At 48.4% G+C, this 16,918-nt stretch overlaps 2 protein-coding genes across 2 annotated transcripts in view; one reads left to right on the forward strand and one right to left on the reverse strand.

Moving 5' to 3' along the window:
• Positions 1-3,200, forward strand: part of LOC309583825 (serine/threonine-protein kinase pim-1-like) — a gene marked incomplete at both ends in the record, with an annotated part of 68,775 nt that extends 65,575 nt beyond the window's left edge. The window contains 5 exons of the mRNA XM_082299652.1: positions 931-1,037; positions 1,160-1,210; positions 1,414-1,741; positions 2,400-2,500; positions 3,147-3,200. Coding sequence (XP_082155778.1) covers positions 931-1,037; positions 1,160-1,210; positions 1,414-1,741; positions 2,400-2,500; positions 3,147-3,200 — 641 coding nt within the window. The remainder of the gene's footprint in view (positions 1-930; positions 1,038-1,159; positions 1,211-1,413; positions 1,742-2,399; positions 2,501-3,146) is intronic.
• A 10,823-nt stretch (positions 3,201-14,023) lies between these two features.
• On the reverse strand, positions 14,024-15,974 carry LOC309583867 (C-type lectin domain family 2 member D-like; the record flags this gene model as incomplete). Its single annotated transcript, XM_082299694.1, has 6 exons — positions 14,024-14,177; positions 14,562-14,665; positions 14,780-14,955; positions 15,050-15,148; positions 15,521-15,577; positions 15,950-15,974. The coding sequence occupies 6 exons, from the start codon at positions 15,972-15,974 to the stop codon at positions 14,024-14,026; spliced, it is 615 nt and encodes a 204-aa protein (XP_082155820.1).
• Between the last annotated feature and the right edge of the window lie 944 nt (positions 15,975-16,918).

The following is a 16,918-nucleotide window of genomic DNA, read 5'->3' on the forward strand; positions in this document are numbered from 1 at the left end:
GCATGCAGGAGCTGTATGGAATTTGACATAGGTATGGTTCTTTTTTTTTTCTTAAATAAATAAACATTTCTGTGCTTCCCAAACTTCCCTGGCTTTACTGCTGTTATACTTCTGGCCCAAAACACATTAAAACCACATTGAGCTATCGGCTCATTTTCACACATCTTCATTGCAGGGATAGGAATCATAGTCAAGCTCTTGGATAGGGTATTTCACTGTTTAGTTTAAAAATGAAGACAATTAACCAATCGTTTAAAACCTTGGAATGAAAGTGTCTGAAACTTTTTAGTTTTCAGTTTGCAACAAAACCAGCCTATTTCTAATACCTGAAAAAATATATGTAACTAATTTCTTAATCTGAGGATAGCAGTCAGAAAACCTGAGGTGCTTCCAGACATTTTACAGTATTTGTCTCTTTCCATTCTGCAAGGTCAATACAACTGTCAATCCTAATATACTCTGTGATCCTGTAAATAATGGACAAAACTTGGCCCCCTTCCAGGACTGGATTTTTATGGTTTTGTGTTGTTGGGATTTTTAAAAATATTTGTATCTCTTCTACATTTCCTAGACAGGTTGCGAGGATGTAAACACAGATGCAATCTTTCAGTATCTGATGAGTGAAAATTTAGCACCACACACTGTCCCAAGCATGGAGCCACAGGGATACTGGAGGGACATTTCCCTGCACATCACATAGCCTCAGCTGGGTAAGTACAGCCCATACATAAAACAGCCAGTGGCAGAGACGATTTCTGCTGAATCTTGTCTGCCTCCCAAGAACTGGTTTGAGAAGCAAAATCTCTAGATTTGCTGATGCAAAGTAAAAAGAAATCCCCGGTGGAGATGCCTGGGCTGGGGCAGTGGTGGGGTGGTCGGGGGCCGTGTCTGGCCCTAGGCCAAGCGCTGATGGCCACGTGTTGCCTGCAGGGAAGGTGCACGAGGCCCTGCAGGAGCAGTACCGGCTGGGTTCACTGCTGGGCAGCGGTGGCTTTGGCAGCATCTACTCGATCACGCAGCTTGCAGATGGAGCCCTGGTGAGTGGTGAGGCCAGCAGAGGGTGGAGGAGGAGGAGGAGGAGGAGGAGGAGGAGGAGGAGGAGGCTGGGGCGCAGCGGGGCAGGTGGCAAGCTCAGCCCGCTGCTGCCCCTTGCTCGCAGGTGGCCATCAAATGTGTGCCACGGGACCGCATCTGGCACTGGGGCGAGCTGGTGAGTGAGCGGGGCCAGCGGCAGAGCCGGGGCGTGCCGGGCGGCGAGGAGCCGGGGCCCGGCGGGTTGGGAGCTGCCGGGAGCCCCGGAGGGAGAGCGGGCTGGGGCTGAGCGGGGGGCGCAGAGCGTCCCGGGCTGGGTGAGGGGTCCCAGAGCCCTGGCACGGCCTCAGCCCCACTGACGGCACCGTGCTCCTCCTGCAGCGCGACGGCGCCCGTGCACCCCTGGAGATCGTGCTGCTGGACAAGGTGTCCACTGGGTTCCGTGGTGTCATCCGGCTCCTGGAGTGGGTTGAGTTCCCCAACAGCTTCTTGCTGGTGCTGGAGCGTCCGGAGAGGTGTCAGGACCTGTCGGGTTTCCTGGTGGAGCGGAGGTTCCGGCCCAAGGAGGAGGCGCGGGGGCTGTTCCGCCAGGTGCTGGAGGCCGTGCGGCACTGCACCAGCAGCGGGGTCCTGCACCGGGACATCAAGCCTGAGAACATCCTGGTTGACCTGGCCACCAGGCAGCTGAAACTGATTGACTTTGGCTGTGGCGCCTTCCTCCAGGACACAGCCTACACCTAATTTGCAAGTGAGCCCTCCCAGGGGATGCTGCTGGGCATCTCATGGCCCAGCCTGGGTGTAGCACTGGGGCTTCACCCTATTGCTGCCAGGCACTGGATTAATTCTTGAGCCAAGCTGCTTTTGGGTGGGGCTGGAAGGGGACTAGCTCGCAGCCCTGCTGACAGCCTTCAGCAACCACTCTGCCCTGGGCTGGGGCTGGAGCTGGAGCAGCCAGCCCAACAACACCATGGGGGTAGAAGAGAGGGGGGTCAGACACTGTGCATCGGCCGGTTTGGTGTGCAGGCGAGGGAGGGCTTGGACTGCTCCACTCCCCTTGTTTGCCTTGGCTAATTAATGTTTCTTGGGGACAATGCAGGTGGGAAGGATGAAGGCATGTTTTTTTCCCACCACTGGATGGGTTTTTCTTTTGCATGTCATGGTGGGGCCTTCCCAGGGCTACTGCTGCCCTCTTTCAACACCTGTGGCCTCTTTTCCAACCCCAAGTTTGTATACAAGTCACAGGTGCTGGTGAGAGGGCAGCGGGTCACCCCGTGTGCCACTGGTGCAGCCTCCATGTGCCCAGGGATGCTGGAGCGAGGCTCTGGGAGCAGCAGCATCCCCTGATGAACTTGGTTTGTGTTCCACAGGACCCCTGTTCTACAGCCCACCTGAGTGGATCCACCACCAACGCTACCACGGCGACGCAGCGACTATCTGGTCCCTGGGCCTCCTGCTGTACCACCTGGTGGTGGGGAAGCACCCGTTCAAGAGGGGCCAGGAGATCATCTGGGAGTGGATCCTGTTCCCACAATGGCTCTCTCCAGGTGGATCCCTCATCTCTGCGGCACAGGGGGAATACCAGTGCTGGGAGACAGCAGCGGGCTCAGGAGCATCCCGCTCTGGCAGCTCTGAGGAGGTGGCACATGTCCTGCTCTCCTGCTGCCCTCCAAAGCACAGAATCCATGGGGAAGTTTAGGCACAGCTCTGGGCACACCCAGCATGGCCTGGGCACGGGAACGGGGGAAAAAAAGCGGACGGGATCCTTCTCCAACTGACTGGCTTCTGGTTTCTAGTTTCTCTCCCCAGAGTGCCAGGATGGTATTAAGAAATGTTTGTCTGTTGCATACAGGTAAAACCTTATAAAATGAAGGCCCTGTTGCCTTCGTAAAATCATGACTCAGGCCTGTTACTTCTGCTAGAGAAGGACCATGGGAAAGAGGCATAGCTGAATTAGAGGTAGAAAAACATGCTGTGTGATTATTGTGTGTTCACCCAGTGGTGTGTGGTGGTTGGTTGAATTAAGCTTGTTGTGCTTTAAAGATATATAAACAGCTAAGAAGCTATAAAAGATGCTGTGTGGTATTAAAGATAAGCTTTTTGCCTTCTGAACGCAGTTGGTGTGTGTGATTCATGAATGTCGTGTCCATCTCAACTGTGACATCTGGTGACCCCCAACCAACGTGGAATGCCAACTCTGTGGCTGTATCACCCAGCCGAACCACGATCAAGTGGCCAGAGACAGACACTCAGCAGATGAGAATGGCTGTAAAGCTGTGATAAGCTGTCCTTGGTTACAGTGTCTTCTATTACCATCCTCATGAGCTGTTGAATTCAGGTGGGGTGGTGTTTCCTTGCCTCCTCCCCCCAGACTATCTTGCTGTTAATGGCCCATCATTGTCCTGTTGCATGACTCAGAGATAACTCCCTCCGGACCATCTTCTGTTAATGAGCCTAATCAACACTTTGCCTCATGACTCATTACCCCATTGTGAGATGCTCCACCCAGAGGGAGGAACCAAGCATCCCATCGTGGATATAATCTGACATTCTGAACACCACAGACAACCTTTCCACTGGATTCCCAGAGGACAGGAGCTACATAGCCACCACTGGACCATCCGAGGAAGAGCAGCCCCTTCTACAGGATCACTGCTTCAACAGAACCACATCCACCACTTCAGGAGGACTGCAGCCACCATTCTACCAGACTGCTGCCACCACTCTGCCTAACAGGGACTCAGACTGTATCTTGACTCTGTCAGTTTGAAACAGTGTTTTCTGCCTTTATTTTTGTTCTTTTTCCTTATTTTATTTCCCTATTAAATTGTTATTCTGACTTGGTGTCTCCCACTAGTTTGTTTTCAAACTAGTACATAAGCCCAGGCTGCTACTACTTATTCAACCTGTTTCAAGCGGATGAGTGGAGCGATGGAGCAGTCCCTTGGCTGCCGCCCGCTGCACCGCTGCAACCGAAATGGCCCAGGGAGTGCCCCTCCCCACCCCCCACCCCACAGCAGCTGCTCTGCAGGATGCCTCTCCCGCCACAGCTTCATTGGTAACAGTTGCTACACAAGCGGCTTTTCCGCTGCCAGCTCCCCAGTGGTTCAGGAACATTTTTAGCTTTTGTTAAAAGTAACTCCTATTTTTAGTAAGCTGTGAATTTTGACAGGATTGTTTATTGGAAATATTCAAGGCTAAGTGGTGTGGATGTACTGTCTTTCTGCATGCCAGTAGCATTATGTAATTCCTTGCTTTGAGGCTGTTCAGCAAGGTTTGAACTTCTTCAACAGAAATGCTTATATATTGCATGATTGGTACAACTTGTCAGGTAAAACGTATACTGCCTTTTTAAGAATTTTGACTTGAAAGTCTGATTGGACTGACTTAATACTGAATTTTTCCTGTGTTAGAAACTTGTGTACTGGGAAAAGTATTTCCTTTCCTGGTGCCCTCAGAGCATTACCTTTTGTTATGTAGCCTCTTGGAAAGTTTGGTAGGATCCTCCTTAAAAATAGCAATTAGCTCTAAAACCTGATGTTAACACATTGCATGATTTACAAGGGTTGTTGAGTGAGGCCCATGCTACGTTTTTGCCATTCATCAATCAAGCATTCCTTTCCTCACTCCCACATTACTGTTATCTCAGAAGTTATTTATAGTTCTCCACTGCAGAGGTGGACAGATTTCTACTGGCTCTGGCATTTAATTTTATTGTGGATCATTCATTATGGACAAACATGTAACAGTTTTTTCTAATAGGTACAGCTATTTAATGGCTCAAGTGTACTGTTCTTCCTTGCCACTTATAAATCAGAATTAGACTTCATATCAAAACAGCTCAAGTGCTGTGATAGACTGGAAAAATGACTAAAAGTGACACTGCTTTACAAAACAGGCTTGCTTTCTGAATATGTGTTATCTGCTCAGTAGCTGAAATTTTTGATATTCTCTATTTTATGGAAACAGGCAAACAGTGGAGTAAACAATAGTATACTCCTTTAGAATCATCTGACACCATGGCTTTGTAGCTGCTTATATACACGTGTCAGTTTTATATGCTCACTGATTGTTGGGAAGGATGAAAGTTTGATAAGAAAGTTTCACAGGTATGTAGGCTTGGCAGAAAGATCTCTGAATGTAGAAACTGAGAATGAGATAGAAATGAAAGCAAGTTTTGATATAGAGTAAAAGATGTTTTGCTGAAACAGTGATCACTGAATAACTGAGAAGGCAAAGGTTGGAGATGAGTTGGAAGGAGATTTTTATGATTGCAGCAAAGGTATGTGACCACAAACAAAGACATGTTTTTTACCAAGTAAATGTGTCTCAAGAAGAGCATAAGTAAATAGAAAACATGTTTTACCAACTAGAGAGCTATCGCAGGCAAACAAGAAATGTTGATGTAGCAAGAAGAAGAGTGGTCTGAGAGTTTTCCATTGTAAGCTTAAATTGTAACTTACTTACTCTTGTGATTGGATAATAATGACTGTAATATGGTGATGGTAGTAGCTATGATAGGCTATAGGCAAATGTAACGGTATTGTGTATGGTGCTTATTGGTTGTTATGTATTAAGATACTCTGCGAAGAAAAGTATCGAATGCTCTGTAACTTGAACAGCAAGCGGCTTCAGGTATGCCTACAGCTGGAGCTGGCAGCTGTAGGGCTGGCTCTGGATACCCACTCCCTGAAATGCTGTAACTTCACCTATGCAATAAACAGCTTTCAAGAGAGCCGCCTGAAGTCCAGACATCCTTCATGAACACTTCTAAAACTGACCTAACAGAGTTTCATGTGCAAAACTCAGAGCAGCATTATACGACTATGTTCTCAGTATTTTATCTTTACCCTTAGTAGCCCAAGGTCAAATCTACCATACTGACAATCACAAAAGACCTGTCTTGCCATCCCCATCACTGTGTATCACCAAGCTGAAGAGGGCAGTGGGGAGAGACAGGCAAGCCCTGGCACCCGCCCCATGTGGGGGGCTCAGGGGATCCATTCAGGGCTATGCAGCTCCATTCTTGCATACTTTTTCAAAGTGCCTTTTTAAATTAATGAGAACTGAGTTGCAGGGCATTTGTTCCACCTGAAAAGGAAGAGAGTCTGTGGGGAGAGATAAGACAGAATTGGGTTGGGAGCTGTGGGATGCACCTGCAGAGGCACATGGCAGCACAAAGAAGCACGTGGCAGCACAGAGAAGCTTGTCTCCACTGGACCTTGGGGGGAGGAGGTGTCACACGGCAGACCCCTATGGAGAGGAGCCTGCCAGGAGCTGACGGATGGGTGAACAGCGTGTGATCATCCCATAGAAGGAAGAGTGTTGCTGATGTGGCAACACGGGATAGGTCACAGGGTAGTGAGGATTAGCATATATGGAAATACCGTGCCTTAGAAAAGTGTGTAAAACCAGTTCATTTCTTTGAATAAAGGATTCCGATTCCCTGCTGGTCTGGGTCCATGCCTCAATCACTGACAAGAGTCCAGCTTCCTGCTTCCGTCCTGCTCTTCCTTTGCCTTCCCATGTTCGCGGTGTGGGAAAGGTTGCCAGTGAGTTCTAACTCACAGCTTGTTAACACCTTGAGCACATCCACGATATTTTTTGGCACATCTGAGAAATTGCCAGAAATTTAGTAACTGTACTGTGTCCTATAAACTGCATCTTAAAAGACCCTAACAAATTTATGCTTATACCAGAAAACTACTGAAAGACATGCAATGTTGTAATTTTTTTTTGGAATACAGCTGCAGATTGGAAAATCCTGCAAAATTGTGCTTATACCAAAAAGGTTCTGACTGTGAAATGATGTTTACAGTAATGTTTCTTGTTACCATGAGGTATTCTCACAGCTGAATTATGACAAATCACAATGTATTTGCCACACTTTTGTGATCTCTCCAGTACATCCATGTTGCTGTTATTTCATTTACAAATCAGTTGTCTGCTTGCTTATTGTTTCTTAACTGGTATGTGACAAAATTTTTGTAGCTTTCTTGCACTGATGAAGTCAAGATGAGTTACATTCTGCCGTAGTTGACACCTTTAAAGGAACACTCTCCACTCTGACTTTGGTTTTGTTAAATTTAAGTGCTGCTAATATTGATTTGCTAAGTGTAAGTTTGTACAGTTTAAGTGATGCTAACTTCTTCTAAGTTTACCTGTTGTTAAATTTAAGTCATGTCAAGTTTAAGTTCTGTTAATTTGATATTCTGTTACATTTAAAGTTCTGTTAGTTTAAAATGTTGTTAAGTTTAAGCAAAGTCAAGTCTAAGTATGTTCAGTTTAAGTTTTGTTATTTTAAAAGTCTTGTAACTTTAAGTTCTGTACAGTTTCAGTGATGTTAGCTTTAAGTTCTGTTCAGTTTATTTGCTGTTACTTTTGAGTAACTTTTATTTTGACTGAAGTTAAGTCTAGCTTCTGCTGAAATATGTTCATTTCAATTGAATGATACAGTTCTTTTGCTACAGAGATAAGAATGAACAGATTGAAACAATTATGATAAAAGATTGGTAAGTGACTGTTTATGAATATAAGATAAGAAGTTGTAAAAATACGTGAAGATTCGGCTTGTTAGGTCCTTAAATTCATTGCAAATTCTATGGGTATGAATGTTCTGCATTGCTCAATTAAGATGATTATTCATTACAATCTTTGTTGTTATATCTTTCGTAGGTTGCAGAGAAGGATGAGTAACAATTGCAAGCTATAGATATTATTGATTGTAAGCTGTTCAGTGCTTTGCCTTATTATCTTATATGCATAGATGTGTAGAGAAGGATACTCTTGACTTCTTAGAATAAGTTCCTGTAGATGTCTTATGCTCTTAATATAAGCGTGAATTATGCTCTTATATAACGTGAATTCACCAGCTTTTCATGAAAGGCATTATGCAGAAGATATTATTGATGTTACACATGTGTGTTTCTTTGGTGGTTTGCAGTTTGTTTATGGTACCATTGACTACTTAGCTAAGGATAAATGACAAAGTCGACTGCTTTACAAACTTTCACATACTGTTGTGTAGCTATCTGTAAGATATGTATCTTTTTAAGAAACTTTCCCAGCTGCCATTACTACAGGTCTGTTTATAGGATATGTTAGGGAAACCCTTACAGTTAAGGCCTTGGCTCTGGCCAAGCCCTGGCCCTAGCTGGTTGGGAGGCATACTTACAGACCCAGGTGTTTCTGCACTAAAAACATAATTGAACCACTTTGACTTGCCAATTTGGGTTTCTAAAATCTGGATCCCCTTTCGAGGTAAACTTGGGAGCCTTGCCCGGCAAGGTTTTTCAGCTCCTCATTGTGAAATGGGGCTCACCAGCTACTGCAGACTGTGGGTGATGGTACAGTATTTAGGCAATTGAGGGTGTATTGTTCTAAGTTACTATCCTTTTGCCATGTGTTGTGGATTATATGCATTATCCTGTTTGTTCCTGCTCAGTGTGACTTTACTGTCTTATTACGTGTATTCGCTTGCTTTTATGTTGCCTTCACGTTTACAGTGACAGACACACAGGTTATCACAAAACAAAAAGGGGGAATATGGCTCCCCCAGGAGCATTTGGATAATGCAATATCTATGCTAAAAGTTTTGCAGGCAGATCATCAATTTGATCCCCAGCACAGCAATACCAGTCTGAAGATTTGCATGTGTAAGACCAATTTCTAGAAAGGCTTTACGTAAGAATCCACAATTGGGTGTGTAATGAAAAGGCCTAGCTGATTTACTAACCTAGGAGAGAAGGTATGCATGTGTTTTTGCCAACAGGTCTAGCATTGTTACTGTCTGACCCAACAAACTTCAATCGCCTCTGAGAAAATGAGGCCCAGCGAGAGGAAAAATGACCTATTCACCATCCAGCCCTCGTGGTTAAAGCAGGAGCAGAGGTGGGACTTCCAGGAACATGGCTGTGCTTGGGAGCTTACAGAGGCAGCCTGCCAACTGCCTTGTGTCCTACTGCATTTACCATCATGTTGTTGTGTTCCTGCTGACCTTCTTCAGCTATTCCCTGTTCCACGCTTCCAGAAAGACATTCGGTAATGTCAAAGTCAGCACTTCCAGCTAATGGACTCTCTCCTGTCTAAACAGCACAGCCCCTGAGCTCCAGCCATATGAGCTTTGGAACAGTAGCCATTTACTGCCAAGTGCAGAAGAAGCAGCAGCTCTCTCTCTGGGAACATTGGACACTATCTTTTTGATTTCTTATGCTGTGGGTGTCTTTGTTAGTAGCATGATTTTTTCTTGATGAGTTTTTATTGATTGTGATCTGTAGCCCATGTATTTTATCCTGTGACCAGCAAATGACTAACTAACAGTCTTAATAAGATGATGGCTTTACAGGTGCAGACTGTTTCAACATTAGAATACATGAACCCTTTGCTTAAAAGACAAAAAAGGGGGAGATGTTGCATACAGGTAAAACCTTATAAAATGAAGGCCCTGTTGCCTTTGTAAAATCATGACTCAGGCCTGTTACTTCTGCTAGAGAAGGACCATGGGAAAGAGGCATAGCTGAATTAGAGGTAGAAAAACATGCTGTGTGATTATTGTGTGTTCACCCAGTGGTGTGTGGTTAAATTAAGCTTGTTGTTATATAGCTTTAAAGCTATATAAACAGCTGAGAAACTATAAAAGATGCTGTGTGGTATTAAAGATAAGCTTTTTGCCTTCTGAATGCAGCTGGTGTGTGTGATTCATGAGTGTCGTGTCCGTCTCAACTACGACATTTGACCATGCAGCCCTTGGACAGGCCATCCTTATAATATCTCTTCTGTGATCCTTGGATGCAGGGAGTTCATCTGCCCTAGAAGATAGGAGAGATCCACATGCACAGTTTGATCCAGGGGTCTGGCAGGTAACAGCCCCACACATCTTTTGGCAATAGGAAGCAAAGAAAACCAGACTTTTTTGTCCTGCCTGTAGCTCTGAGCAGGGATCATCAGAAGGGAACACGCAGCTCTTGTGCTGCAGCTGAGTTGGACATCTGGTCTGGCAAGCACTGGTGGCCACCATCCAACCCATTTTCTGCTAGTCCAGTTGACGGCTGGGGCCCTGGGCAGCACTGACAGCCTGGTGTGGCCCCAGGGAAGGAGAAGGAGCCCCTGGAGAAGCTGTACCAGGTGGGGCTGCTGCTGCTGGAGACACCAAGGACGACCTCAAGGACGACAACCTCTTCCTGGAGCTGGCCAGCGGCAGCTGAAGATGATGGACTTCGATTCTGGCACCTTCTTCAAAGACACACTCCACGCCCCATGTGCAGGTGAGTGCACAGCCAGGGGGATGCTCCCAGAGCTGGGCATGGCACGGCCTGGCCGGGCACCAAAGGTTCCCCCTTTGCTGGGGCGGCTGCAGCCAATTCTTCAGTGGCTGCCAAGCTGCTTTTTGGCAGGGCTCAGAGGGATGGTCTGGAGTGATAATGAAATGGGAGTCTCTCCTGGCCCTGCCAACAGCATCCAGCACCGGCTGTGCCCTGGACTGGGGGCAGACAGCCCGACCAAAACTAACCCCCATGGGAAGTGTAGAGGTGGGACTCAAAAAACCATGCACTGGCTCATTTGGCTTGCCAGGCAAGGAAGAGCTTGGGCTGCTCCACTCTGCTTGTCCCTGGCTGCACAACAGCAGTGTCTCAGGGCTGCTGTGCGAGGAGGTTACGGTGTCATTCAGAGCTGCTCTGCAGCCCTCAGCTGCCCTCACTGCTGTTCCCACTTCCTTTTCCTTGTCCCTCCACCAGGATGAGCTCTGTGACTGCCCTTGACCCTCCCCAGCCTTCCCAGCCCACCCTCACCTCAGTGTGGCTCAGGCTGAAGCTGATTTGTCTCCTGTGGCCCACCAGTGCCGTCTCCTCTTCGGGGAGCTCCAGCCCCAGAGCACAGCACACAGCAGTGTGGGCCAGGCTGGAGCAGCTCCCCTGCACCTCTGGCTTGGCTGTTTGTGGGAACTAAATCTGGCCTGTGTGCAGCTTTCCCTGCAGGATGGCCCCAGGGCAGAGCTCAGCCAGGCTCCCACTGCATCCCCTGCTGCAGGAACTCTGTCTGGGGGGTGCTCGGTGCGGGTTCGGATGGTCGGGATGGTGACGGATGGAGACGAGAGATCTCTGAAGTCAGATCTTGGAACATGCGGTTTATTGCAAAGGGCGTGGGTACAGGGGCACTGCTTAGAGCTGCAGCTGGCAGCTCTGAGCAGGCCCAAGAGAGCAAGAGAGTAAGCGGGTAAGCAAAGAGAGAGAGGGGGAGAGAGAGGAATGAGGGTGAAGAAGTAGTGAGAGAGAATGTGTGTAGAGTATAGTAAGAGTGTGTATTAAGAGAGTGTAGAGTAAGAGTAAGAGTGTAGTAAGAGAGAATAGTAAGAGTCTCTGAAGTCCTAGTTACAATACAATAAATCATCTTCTGTACTGAATATTCTAATTGTCACTAACCAATCTAATACAAGATACAAATCCTATAGCATTTACATACAGCCTATAAGAGTTCTTATATTACCATAGAGTGTTACATCTTAACTTCTAAAAACTACTCTTTGGACCCCTTCTGCTGAGCTAGTAGGGTCTGCTCTGACCCTTGGACCTGCCTGCAAGCAGAGGGTATTGTTCAATCAAGAGGGGATTACCTTCAGTCGGCCATACCATTGTTTCCCAGTTGTTCAGTAACTAAGACTTGGTATCTCAAAGGTGGCTTTCATTTCGATGTCGCTTATAGTTTTCATATTCCCAAAATCTTTTGTCAGGCAATCATATTTATAAGGCTTTCCTGTTTCATCTTCCCCAACACCCTGCAGCCTGGGGCAGACGGTGGTCCCAGAGCAGCTGCCAGAGCTGAGGTTCATGGGTAGCACCTAGAGCTGTGGCTCCAGGCAGTGTTTGGAAGGGTTGTGTTCTAATCTCCTGCACCTTGTGGGGAGGACAACCTGTGCTGCCAGGCCAGCACTGCCCTTCTGGGCAGGGACAAAGCTGAAAGGCTTTCCCATTCCAGAAGAGCTGGCACTGAGCCTTGGCAGGGCTGGAGCTGGATCTTGCCCCCATCCAGGACTCACTGCCCACCCACCCCCGCTGTGCTCCCTTATTCAGGAACAGAAGGGTCTGTCTGTGCAAGGGGCTCTTGGATGTCTCTGCATCCATGGATAGGGAACAAATACAGAGAGGGGAAGTGTCACTCATGGTGCTTGCACTCTCCTTCCTTTCCATACAAAAACTATTTCTGCACACGCCATCTGTGAAAAATCTATGGATGCACAGAGACTGCCCACACACCTCTAACTCCAGCAGCATTTCCCTGATGAGACATGACCAGGGGATTTTTTCCCAGCTCTGTGTACAGAGCAGCTGTCCAAGGGCTGAAGGGAGCAGTGTTTAGAAGCAGTTCCAAGATTTCTAGGCAGGAAGGGGAGCTGGCGGCCATCCTTGGAACTCGCCGTGTTCACCAGGAGGGGGTGCTGGTTCTTTGGGAATATGGAACAATGGGAACACAAGTGTTTGGGAAAATCCCAGTTTTCTGTGGATTTGTGCAAAAGGGGGAGCAGCAGAAACACTTTGTGTCTGCTTTTGGGGACACAAGGTCCAAGGAGCTGCGGTGGCAGAGGGGGACCTGGGCTGGTGGCCGCTGAGGTCCTGTTTCAGGACATCCTGCAGTGGCACAGGACAGAGCTCCAAGCACCCACAGCCACACTGCTGAAGTCTCTGGGATGCAGCACATCCTCCAGGAAAAGCTGCTGTCACACAATGCACTGGGATTGATAATCTCTATTTGCAGTGCTTTAGGCCTGTGTTTCAAACTGCAATAGTTTTACACTCAAGACACAGTCGTGCTTGAGGTGACTGTGAGTGGCACTGAGCAACTGGAACCTGCTGCGAGCAACTGGAAGTGAGTGGAAACACACTTGGGGCACCTGGGATATAGTGGGAGAGAGTGGGAGTGACTGAGATCATAGAGGAACCATAAAAGAAGTAACTGGAATAATACTGGGAGTATCTGGGAGTGACTGGAACCATACTGGGTTATTGGGAGCAACCGGGACCATGCTGGGAACATCGTACTGAGAGTGACTGTGTTCGTACTGGAATTACACTGGGAGGAACTGGAGCTATAGTGGGAGTGACTGGGATCATACTGGAGGTGACTGGAACCATACTAGGGGTGAATGAGAACCCCTAGGACCATGCTGGGATCATAGTGGGATCATACTGGGAGTGACTGGGATCATACTGGGAGTGATCAGGACCATACTGGGGGTGACTGGGAGCCATAAGGGCCCATGCTGGGAGTGATCTGGGCCCCTCTGGGTAGAACTGGGGGAACTGGCCCAGCTGGGGCTCAGAATTGTTCCCTCGCAGGGCCACCCTGGGTCTCGCTGCTGCCCCCAGCCCCACAGAGCTGAGGGACGTGGGAGAACCGGGGAACGTGGAAGAGACAGGGAACATGGAATGGCCAAGGGCCACTGTTTTCCAGCAGTTTGAGCTGTTGTGCCCATGCTGTTGCCCTTGGGGTCCCAGAAAAGGCAAAATGAGAAGCAAAAAGGCAAAATGAGAAGCAAAACAAATTCGAATAAAACTCCTTTCCTCCACCCCTCCTCCTTCCCAGTCTTCACTTTATCCCCCAACTCCCTCCCTCCTCTCCACCACTGGCACAGGGAGAATGGGAGGAGGGTTATGGTCACTTCATACTGCTGCTTCCCCAACATGGAAAGGAGTCCTTGCCCTGCTCTGGGATGGAGTCAGTCCTCCATGGACTTCTCCCATGCTAACTCCTTCCCAGGGGCTTTGCCTCTTCACGACCCGCTCCAGTGGAGCCCTTTCAATTGATTATTTCTGTGCAATCATTGGCTTTTGCTTTAGCAAATGGACTTATCTCAACTGACAGAGTTTCAGCAAACAGACTCATCACAACCTGTGAGTTGTTTTCCAGCTAAAATTTAAACAAATACAAACGATGGAGACTCAGTACCACATTGTGTGGGATTAACAGCAGCTGGTGGTGGATCTCTGCTAAGAGGGAGTTTTCAGGTGGAATTCAGGATTTCTGGATCCTTCTGAACTTCACTGGGGTGTCTCTGCAGGTGGCTGCAGATAGAGAATTTCGTCTCAGAGCACCTGTCGCTGCTGATCCTGTGGGAGTTGGTGTAGGCGCAGTGGCCGTTGCCCTGGATGTCAAACCTGGATTGACAGCAAAGCGAGAGCTCATGGGACATGGCTGGGATTGGACAGATTCCCATTTCCAGAGGAATTAACAGTGCTGCAGGAGCAGGGACCAACCTCCCCAGCAAAATCCCCATGCAGAACCCAAACTACCTTCCATTCCTCAACAGAGCGAATATTTTCATATTCTTGGTCCCAGGGGATTCATCCAGAGATGCCCCCAGGCCCCCATCAGCATCCCACAAATCCATGGGTTGTGTCTGAATGCTTTGGCACAGCCAGGAAAAGTAGCGTTTGACTGCTCCCACCTCATTAGATTTATATCTACTTGTGCTTCTTGCATCAGCCCCTGCCCTGGCTCAGCCCAGGCCATGGTTTTGTTCTCCGGAAGATGGGACGTACAGGGCATTGAAGAGGGAACCATTGAGCCATTTCCAAGGTCCGGAACCTTCCCTCCGGAGACCAACCCAGTACTCCATGAAGTTCCCATAGCGCAGAAGGAAATGCTGGAGGTGGGGAAAGCAAGGATCACAGGCACCTCTGTGCCACTCCCTTCAGGCAGTTTCCAAATCTGCTCCCCAAAGGCCATTCCACACTGCCTCCATGGGGGTTTCTCTTACCAGCTCCTCCCTGGTATCGATGGTGGCCAGGTGGGCTTGGTGGGAGAGGCAGGAGCGCTGACTCCCTTCCCAGTCCACTTCCTCCTCCAAGAAGTAAAAGCACTTGTCCCCAAAGCCGATCCCACTCTCCAGGCAGCTGGGCAGAGCGGGAGTGGTGCAGGGTGGGTGTTTCTTAGCTGAAAACATGCACAACATGCCCAAGTGACTCATGCTGGGGGGTTTCTCCAGGGAGGAGACTTTGGGGTCGTTCCTGCACCCTCAGCCACCCACCTGCCAGCACGATGATGGTGACAGTGAGAAGCAGCACCACGGTGAGCACAGTGACCCCAGTGGTCACCTTTCTGTCTTTGGTGCACCTGAGGCTGAAATCTTGGGACAAACCTTGTGGTAAGGGCATGAAGAGCACCCCACGTTGTCCCAGCTCTCACATTTCCCTCATGGGTGCCTTCAACACCTTCCAACACAGCCCCAAAACATATTTGGGGCTCCCAGCAGGGCACAGACTCAGTCCAGAGGGCATCCCAGTGCTATCATTGGCTTCCAAGGATTTTTGAGGCTGCCCAACCGGCCTGCATCACCTCTTTGCCTCCACCATGGAATGGGGACCATCCCCCAGACCCTTCAGCTTGCTAACACCTTGACATTTCTTACCCCCCTTCCCCCAGCTCCTACAAGCATTTTAGTTTCCCCCAACACACTGAGCCACATCCTGAAACAACATCCCCACAAACTGGTGCTTACTGGTCCTTCCCTCCGCTCTCTGCTGCAACAGCTCCATCATAGCAGCTGAGTCTCCACCTGTGCAAACAAAGCAAGTTCCCACTCACACTGGGAAGTGGGCAAGGCCTGATTTGGGGCATTTTCCTCCCAGGACAGTCAGGCACCATTGTTCCTTTGCAGCAGGAAGGAAAACACAATTTCAGCTTTCAAAAAAACAGGACTTGCTTTGTTTTTTCAACTCTGTTTCAACCTCAGCCAACTCCTGCTGGCTCTGGGTGCCTTGGAAAGGTCTCAAGGACTTGCACAAGTCCAGAAGGCCCCAGCCCCCACTCCAGGCCACCCAGGGCACTCCAGAGGGTGCTAGATGGCCCCACTTGAGCCAACCCTGATTCCCCACCCTGCACAAGGCAGCTCATGAAGCCCCTGGGACAGGAGATGGTGCCTCTGTACCTTCCTCAAAAGGGGCTTCTGCCATCCTTGGGCCACAGAGGGGACAGGGGCACCCTCCAGGGACAAAGAGCGTTCCTCAGCTCCTCCTGCCACGAGGTGATCTTGGACAACACCCCAAACTCACAGGGCCCGACCAGGTCCTGCTCCCTCCTGGGGCTTTGCGAGGTCCTGTGGTCCTAAAATAAAAACACAAAAAGGTGATAATCCTCCCAAATTCCTGGGCAGTCACAGCTCTCCTCAGCAAAGCAAAGCTGGTCTCACAGGAGCAATTTGTTGAATATTTATAATCATAATATATTATATTATATATATATAATATTATATTATATAACTATAATTATAAGGAAAAATAAGTCAAAGAAACAGAACAAGGGTCAACTGACACAGACTGGAAATACCTGTGGATGCTGCTGTCAAGTCAGCAGGAACTGCAAAGTGTTTCTATATTTATTACAACTATATAAATTCCTCACATCAATGCCCAGCAGGTGGTTTTGTCATAAATAATAAATAAAATTATTACCAGCCCCTAAACCTGGTACTTCCCCCAGGTAAATATTTTCCTTTTGAGAACCACCTGCCTGTGTTTGAAAAGGTAAGACCCAAAAGGATGATCTTTTCCCCTCCCAGTGCTTGAATTTGAATAAGGTTTAATTGATGCGGTGTTTTGTTACTGTCCCCAACCCCCCAATTCCTCCTGCTCCAGGCTGCAGCTTGGGGCATTTGGGGGTGAAAAACTGGTGGGGGAGGAAGAGGTGGGAAGAGGGAATGGAGGCATAGAAATTTCTGTCCCTCTAAGCTTTTCCCCTCCTTTCCTCTCTCCCAGATTTCTTCACGCCCATCCACTCACACGCCTGTTTTGGATCAAAGCAGCTGCTTCAGGAAATTCTGCAGACGCCTCCCCAGCTCACAAACCCCCTCCCAGGGGCACCTCTTGCCCCTTCCCCCACTAGCCACAGGTACCATGGA

This window comes from Coloeus monedula, assembly GCF_965178545.1.
Source record: "Coloeus monedula genome assembly, chromosome: 33".
Taxonomy (NCBI): Eukaryota; Metazoa; Chordata; class Aves; order Passeriformes; family Corvidae; genus Coloeus; species Coloeus monedula.